Here is an 8,336-nt window from a genome sequence, read left to right on the forward strand (position 1 = left end):
ATGACGTAATCATCATGGTCACCCTATTATGGGTACACTCATCCGGATCCAGGTCACTTGGATCCACTTCACTGTAAGTGTACACTCGCCGTGAACCCGAGCTCTCCAATCATCCAACATCATCTTGCAACCGTCTGTGATCTCCATTGTCCCACGAAAGTTCGAGATCCACTGTATCCATCATCCCTGTACCCTGGATCCAGGTCCTTCTATGCGGGATCTTCCCGCCTTGGATCCGAACTCGGAAGTATGGGATCCGGGGCACCTCGCGGTGGATCTTGACTCTTCATTAGCCGTGGCTACTAGATCCACCTTCAGAGGGCACCGACCATCCTTCCTTTATAGGATCCACACTCGATCCACTCTTGTATAGTATATCCCATATCCATCTTAGTGAATCCAGGTAAGGGTGGATCCGAGGTAAGTCTTGGTGGATCTTGCCTTCTCGTACGTCGCTCATACCAGATCCATCTTCATTTCGTACGGGGTGCTGTTCGTCATGGCTAATCCACCACAGGCAACTTGCATCCGTGCCAGCCAACCCAAATCCTCTCTCATCACTTGAAATTGTCACTGATTCGGGGTAGTGACCCCGCGTCAGGCCCATTCTCTTATTTCTGAAAAAGCACTTTACCACAATGCGTCATCGCCGCTTCGGCCCAGAAACACTTGTCCAGCTTGGCATGATGCAGCATGCTGCGGCCCTTCGTGACGATGGTGCGGATGGTCCGCTCTGCTGTGCCGTTAGTCGGGTGCGCGTACGGAACCGTGGTTTGCTGCTCGATGCCTTCGTCTTCGTAGAAATCTTTGAGCGAGTTAGTCGCAAGCTCACGAGCTCCATCGTGTCGCACGAACTTGACCTTCTTGCCAAACTGCGTCTGCACCTTCGTGACGTACGTCTTGATGCAGTCTTCGCTTTCTGATTTGGCACGCAGACAGAAACCCTTCATGCATCCGCTGGCTTCGTCAACGATCGGTAGCAAATACTTGCTGCCTCCAAGCGATTTCTTCATGGGTTCGCTTGGGATCCAGAACCAACCACGTGAAGATTTTATCACTGCTGCTCCACCCCATCCCCACGTCTCGCCAAGACACTCAAGCTTCACCACTTGAACTCTTCGGAAGTTACCGAGAGAGCAAGATCCCGCCCTACCGACGGGTACACAAGGTGAAGAAAGTTCAGCAGATCACGGATCATCGGGGGACCCCTCCGTTAGTCGGTGTCCGGGCGCTGTTGGTAAGTTGGATCCGGCAATCTCGTAGATTTTGCTGATCCCGCTACACCACAATGGTGCGCGTGCCCGGATCTCTTGGTGACTCGGGATTTCACCGTGAGTCCCAAGAAGATGCTCAAGTAAAGATTGAGCCAGGGGAGGAGGCGTCATCGGAGGTCGGATCGACGAAGACGTTGCTGATTGAAGCAGGATCCGCGGATCGATGGAGTTTTGGGAGGAACTCTGTCGACGGAAGAGAGGTGGATCCGGATCCGGATCTAGAAGAGAAACCTCTCTATCCTCCCCAGGTCCCCTCGCGGATTTTGACGCAAGTCAAGATCCGCTAACAAAACAAGGGAAAGTGAAGGCGAAACGGTATGCATTTGCAGATTCACCGGTTAAGCCAACATCGTACCTAAACCCAAGCCCGCTAGTCGAAGAAACGAGAAAGAAGACGAAGATGAGTAAGACTACGCGGAAAGAAATGCACGTTCAGCGAATCACGGGTTCGGACGGTTGTCTGGAGAGACCGAAGGTGACGGACTGCGGCGCTTGCTCGCGCGCTTGCTCACAGCCGCGTTACCACTTGAGCCGATCGCCTCCGAGGTCACCTTAGTAGCCTCCTGGAGTGCAGAGCCTTTGCCGTGAGGCTTAGAGCTCTTGGCTTGCGCCTTTTCGGCAGCAGCTTTGAGGCGTGTTTTCGCACCGCTGCCACGAGGCATGCCAAAGATCGATGTGGAGACCCGAGAAGAAGAGTGCTCAACCGCTGCTCGAGGCTCTAACTGTAAAGTGAGCCTCCGCCGCGCTCGCGCAGCCAAGTCGATGTATTTCGACTTTGAGGATGAGAGTTTATGACGTACACTTCCTCATTCTGATTGGTCGGTAAACCGAACCTTAGTCGGGGAGGATGTAACGGGGTACGTGGCCCTAAGTGCACCCCTAGTTACATGAGGTGTGACACGTCATACTTCGGGATATCTGGTACATGGTACCAGGTTCGTCCGAGGCTATTTATAGGCTGATGACATTGCTGTTCTATTGGTGACTTATTGTTTGTATATTTAACTCAAGCTTAGCCTACCAATAAATATATTCACTTTACAACTTACCTTAAGTTGGTCACTTCGCTCCCTTAGGCCAAGGGCCTGTGAAATGCCGTTCACTGAGAGTTTGTAAGCTCTCGGAAGCCAACTTCCTGTGATGTGTGACCCCGTCACAGAGATGAATTCCTGCGGTCGATAGTTAAAAAAAACTATCTTCTATCATGTTCATTCGCTTTGAAAGATAAAAATGGATTAAAAATTCTTCCTCTTCAAGCTTAGTTCCATCAACACCATGCCGATCGTGTACGCGCTCGTGTCGCGCGAGAAGACGGTGCTGGCTGAATATACAGCAACGTCGGGAAACTTCCCTACTGTGACGCGTGTGCTGCTGGCCAAGATCCCACCGACGGACGGGCGCATGTCGTACGTGTACGACCGCCATATTTTCCACTACATCGTGGAGGGCGGCGTGACGTATTTGTGCATGGCGGACGACGACCTCAAGCGACGCGTGCCTTTTCTCTTCCTGGAAGACATGAAGAAGCGCTTTCAATCCGCATACGGGGAGCGCGCACTCACAGCCATCGCCTTCGCCATGAACGACCAGTTCCAGCACGAGATCCGTCACTTGCTCGACTATTACAACGCCAATCCAGACGCAGACTCGCTCTCGAGGGTCAAGCAGCAGATTGACGACGTTAAGGATATTATGGTGGAGAATATTGAAAAGGTGCTGGACAGAGGAGAAAAATTTGAGCTGCTCGTGGACCGCACGGACAAACTGAACCGCCAGTCGGTCAAGTTCGAACGTTCATCCACGCAGCTACGCAAGTCCATATGGAGACGCAACGTTAAGCTCTGGCTGCTGCTCGTGGGTATTGGGCTCTTTGTCATTTATCTCGTCATCTCGATGGCCTGTGGTTTCGACTTCAGCGGCTGCTCCGGCAAGCGGGACGACGAGTGACCAGATCCGTCTTTTGTCATTTTATGGAAAGTAAAACACGTTTGCAAACTCACAAGTTTCCTACTTCTTGCTCTGCTCAATAAGGTTAGTCAAGTTGTCTAAGTTCCTATCTATCCCCGTCTACTTCTGGTTGTTAGTTTTGCAAGCCTTCTACTTCGACGCAAAGTCCAAGGCGCGGTCAAAGTTGGTCTCAGATGTGGTGCGTACCCCGTGATGCCAATGACCCTCAACGTTATTGTGCAGTGCAACAGTGACAGCCTTGTAGATGACCTCGTCTCGTCCTACGAAGTGGACAAGCGCGAATTGACAGCAGGTGAACGCCAGCGCCTCCTTGGCCACATCGACGTTTGGGCTCTGCAATGCGCGTGCTAGTCGAGTAAACACTCGGCGTTGCAGGACTTGTGATGGGTCCACTTGGTTAAGAGGAGGACCCGACATGATGACTCGTGCCACCATGCGAATAGCCCCCACCTCCTGTTTCGGGTAACGGGTAGGCCACGCACTTAACAGCCGCTTGAGCAGTGGACTAGTGACTGACGGCATGTACGCCACGAACTGACCCGCACAGCTAATGAGTTCTTCGTCGTCGGATCCCGCAGGATCCACCCAATGTGCACGCCACAGCGAAACGAGACTCGTCATGCAGTTGCGCGCAAGTTCCTTCTGCTGTTCCTCTAGTTCCAGAGCCGCGTCCGATTCCTCAGGAGGCGGCGTGTCCACCAAACTCTCTTCAACATGCTCGATAGAGTACCGTACGAATTCAGTGAAGCCGTGTCCATGGTCGTGAACGTGGTCCGCGATAACTCGTGTCGAGGTTTTCTCCACGCCAAGCATCTGGGCACGCGCCGCAACGGCTTTCACGTACTCCACGCGCAATGCCGTAGCATCAGCAAGTGCCCGTGCAAGGTGAAGCCTCTTAGTGGGGCAGCTTTTGTGGATAGCACGCACAATGTCTAGTCGTGCGCTGGCTGTGCGGAAGTCCTCGAAGCGCAATGCGTTCACTAGAGCGTGCATAAATGTGGGCGTAATGAGGCTATCAGCAGCCGTTGCTGGAGTCACGGCAGTTAATAGTGACGATGGAGCGTGCAGATTGAGCTGATCTCTGAAGAGAGCGTTTGCTAGTCCTCGCTTGACGAACTCTTCATTGGGTTCATCCGTGTCAGTTCCTGTGTCGTCTCCGAAGGCGCTGAGCGCCTGTCGCGGGCGATTGCGTCGTCCTTCACTACGTGCAAATAGCGCCTTAAAGATCGTGTCAATGACATCGTCGCGGCTGGCCACGCGCTGTGGCAGACGCTTCTGCTGACTGAAGAGTGTGAGCTGCTGGGGGAAGGCGCTTCCTCCTGCCTCGGGATACACATCATCGGCGTCCTGTTTTGTTGACGGTGCAGACCCCACTTCTACTTCTGGTGTAGTCTCTTGAGCCTGCAGCTCTGTTGACGTGAGCGACAGTTTGCGACGGTGACGCTCACGCATCGATACGGCCACGTCCTTGGCGGACGGCTGTGCTTTTCCCTGTTTGTTTAGTTCTTTAGTGCCCATGCGCTGTCGTCTAGGTTTGCTCTGAGCGCTACCATTGCTACCATGAGGAGCAGCTCGACTCATCTGCTGCAGAGACTGCTGCTGGTTCTTCTTGGCCGCAACCTCGATGTTTTTGTGCAGTCTGGCGGAAGCAGCAGCTGTGGCCGAGCGCTTTGGGCGCCGAGAAGATACGGTCGAAGCAGTAGAAGAAGAAGGACCACGTCGCTCCGTCACGAAGGCCATCGATCGCTTGGGAGTGACAGGCGTCGACAGGGCGGTGCGCTCGGCAGCCGGCACAAACACGGGCGCCGACAGCGACAAGTTGGCACGACCGAAGCGCTGCTCCAGCTCGTCCTCATCCAGACTGCGCTCGCGGTCTCGCTGGCGACGCACTCGACTGGCTCGCAGCTTGGATCCGCCGCGCGCCTTGGCAGCCTCATCGCTGTTCCCAGTACGGCTCATTTTCGAGTGACGATTGGCTGCCCAAAGACTAGCCGAAATTACGACTTATCACGAATAATGCATATGTTGTTCAAATGGATGCGATGTGGACACATATTCTCTGGATTTTAGAGGGCCGTTCTTAACCCCTTAGTTCCCGGCCTCAGATATGAGGGTATATTTTGACCTCGTCCCATATACAGATATAAAGGAATTTGTATGGGGTTTCAATTAAGTCCGGATATCTTGGCGCGGGTTCGGGGTGGTAACAACGACTTGCCAGTGTGTATAGTACGGATTCTCCAACATAAAGGAGGGTTTATGTAGTACATTGAGACGATCATATACAACTATGCTGTATAAATAAACATAAGATATGTACTGTTTATCGATTAGCCTATCTTTGTGCTGTTGCATACGTCCAGCAGCGGTGAGTTCATTTATTATAGCCAATAACAAGAAAGATCAAGTGCCGTATCAATTGATTGCTCCTTGCATAGACATGTACGACCAGACGGCGCAACCACTACGCCTCCTCCTCCACCGCTTCATCATCTTCTTCGCTCGACTCCCCAGCACCAGCACCAGCACTTGCTCCGCTCTCGCCTACCTGCTGTCTGCGTCTCCGCTTCTTGCCTGGCCGCGACGCTGGCGGTCGTTCACGTGTCCTGTGCTCTTGCAGTAGGTCGCGCGGGATGTCGTTGCCGTTGCTCCAATCAGCATGCCAAATGCTGAAGCACGTACTGACCCTGCCTTTCATCTGCTGCAGAGACTGCTGCTGGTTCTTCTTGGCCGCAACCTCGATGTTTTTGTGCAGTCTGGCGGAAGCAGCAGCTGTGGCCGAGCGCTTTGGGCGCCGAGAAGATACGGTCGAAGCAGTAGAAGAAGAAGGACCACGTCGCTCCGTCACGAAGGCCATCGATCGCTTGGGAGTGACAGGCGTCGACAGGGCGGTGCGCTCGGCAGCCGGCACAAACACGGGCGCCGACAGCGACAAGTTGGCACGACCGAAGCGCTGCTCCAGCTCGTCCTCATCCAGACTGCGCTCGCGGTCTCGCTGGCGACGCACTCGACTGGCTCGCAGCTTGGATCCGCCGCGCGCCTTGGCAGCCTCATCGCTGTTCCCAGTACGGCTCATTTTCGAGTGACGATTGGCTGCCCAAAGACTAGCCGAAATTACGACTTATCACGAATAATGCATATGTTGTTCAAATGGATGCGATGTGGACACATATTCTCTGGATTTTAGAGGGCCGTTCTTAACCCCTTAGTTCCCGGCCTCAGATATGAGGGTATATTTTGACCTCGTCCCATATACAGATATAAAGGAATTTGTATGGGGTTTCAATTAAGTCCGGATATCTTGGCGCGGGTTCGGGGTGGTAACAACGACTTGCCAGTGTGTATAGTACGGATTCTCCAACATAAAGGAGGGTTTATGTAGTACATTGAGACGATCATATACAACTATGCTGTATAAATAAACATAAGATATGTACTGTTTATCGATTAGCCTATCTTTGTGCTGTTGCATACGTCCAGCAGCGGTGAGTTCATTTATTATAGCCAATAACAAGAAAGATCAAGTGCCGTATCAATTGATTGCTCCTTGCATAGACATGTACGACCAGACGGCGCAACCACTACGCCTCCTCCTCCACCGCTTCATCATCTTCTTCGCTCGACTCCCCAGCACCAGCACCAGCACTTGCTCCGCTCTCGCCTACCTGCTGTCTGCGTCTCCGCTTCTTGCCTGGCCGCGACGCTGGCGGTCGTTCACGTGTCCTGTGCTCTTGCAGTAGGTCGCGCGGGATGTCGTTGCCGTTGCTCCAATCAGCATGCCAAATGCTGAAGCACGTACTGACCCTGCCTTTCATCTGCTGCAGAGACTGCTGCTGGTTCTTCTTGGCCGCAACCTCGATGTTTTTGTGCAGTCTGGCGGAAGCAGCAGCTGTGGCCGAGCGCTTTGGGCGCCGAGAAGATACGGTCGAAGCAGTAGAAGAAGAAGGACCACGTCGCTCCGTCACGAAGGCCATCGATCGCTTGGGAGTGACAGGCGTCGACAGGGCGGTGCGCTCGGCAGCCGGCACAAACACGGGCGCCGACAGCGACAAGTTGGCACGACCGAAGCGCTGCTCCAGCTCGTCCTCATCCAGACTGCGCTCGCGGTCTCGCTGGCGACGCACTCGACTGGCTCGCAGCTTGGATCCGCCGCGCGCCTTGGCAGCCTCATCGCTGTTCCCAGTACGGCTCATTTTCGAGTGACGATTGGCTGCCCAAAGACTAGCCGAAATTACGACTTATCACGAATAATGCATATGTTGTTCAAATGGATGCGATGTGGACACATATTCTCTGGATTTTAGAGGGCCGTTCTTAGCCCCTTAGTTCCCGGCCTCAGATATGAGGGTATATTTTGACCTCGTCCCATATACAGATATAAAGGAATTTGTATGGGGTTTCAATTAAGTCCGGATATCTTGGCGCGGGTTCGGGGTGGTAACAACGACTTGCCAGTGTGTATAGTACGGATTCTCCAACATAAAGGAGGGTTTATGTAGTACATTGAGACGATCATATACAACTATGCTGTATAAATAAACATAAGATATGTACTGTTTATCGATTAGCCTATCTTTGTGCTGTTGCATACGTCCAGCAGCGGTGAGTTCATTTATTATAGCCAATAACAAGAAAGATCAAGTGCCGTATCAATTGATTGCTCCTTGCATAGACATGTACGACCAGACGGCGCAACCACTACGCCTCCTCCTCCACCGCTTCATCATCTTCTTCGCTCGACTCCCCAGCACCAGCACCAGCACTTGCTCCGCTCTCGCCTACCTGCTGTCTGCGTCTCCGCTTCTTGCCTGGCCGCGACGCTGGCGGTCGTTCACGTGTCCTGTGCTCTTGCAGTAGGTCGCGCGGGATGTCGTTGCCGTTGTTCCAATCAGCATGCCAAATGCTGAAGCACGTACTGACCCTGCCTTCACGCGGAACGTTGCATAGGTATTTACTAAATCAAAACGAGTTAGCCAAAGCTTACGGTAAGGGTGCCAAGCGAGCTACGCACCGTTTGTTCCCGTTCGAGCACTCCGTGTAACGGGGTTACATGGTGTGGAGCACACAGGGGTACGAAGTACCCGGAGAGTTAGC

The 8,336-nt window shown here is 53.2% G+C and overlaps 2 protein-coding genes across 2 annotated transcripts; one reads left to right on the forward strand and one right to left on the reverse strand.

The window, feature by feature from the left end:
* Positions 1-2,524: 2,524 nt before the first annotated feature.
* On the forward strand, positions 2,525-3,273 carry PITG_14285 (vesicle-associated membrane protein, putative; the record flags this gene model as incomplete). Its single annotated transcript, XM_002899320.1, has 1 exon — positions 2,525-3,273. The coding sequence occupies one exon, from the start codon at positions 2,550-2,552 to the stop codon at positions 3,219-3,221; it is 672 nt and encodes a 223-aa protein (XP_002899366.1).
* A 58-nt stretch (positions 3,274-3,331) lies between these two features.
* On the reverse strand, positions 3,332-5,201 carry PITG_14286 (uncharacterized protein; the record flags this gene model as incomplete). Its single annotated transcript, XM_002899321.1, has 3 exons — positions 3,332-3,341; positions 3,382-4,988; positions 5,037-5,201. 3 exons carry the CDS (start codon positions 5,199-5,201, stop codon positions 3,332-3,334), a joined length of 1,782 nt encoding a protein of 593 aa, XP_002899367.1.
* Positions 5,202-8,336: the final 3,135 nt, after the last annotated feature.

Source organism: Phytophthora infestans, genomic scaffold, assembly GCF_000142945.1.
Source record: "Phytophthora infestans T30-4 supercont1.32 genomic scaffold, whole genome shotgun sequence".
NCBI lineage: Eukaryota > Oomycota > Peronosporomycetes > Peronosporales > Peronosporaceae > Phytophthora > Phytophthora infestans.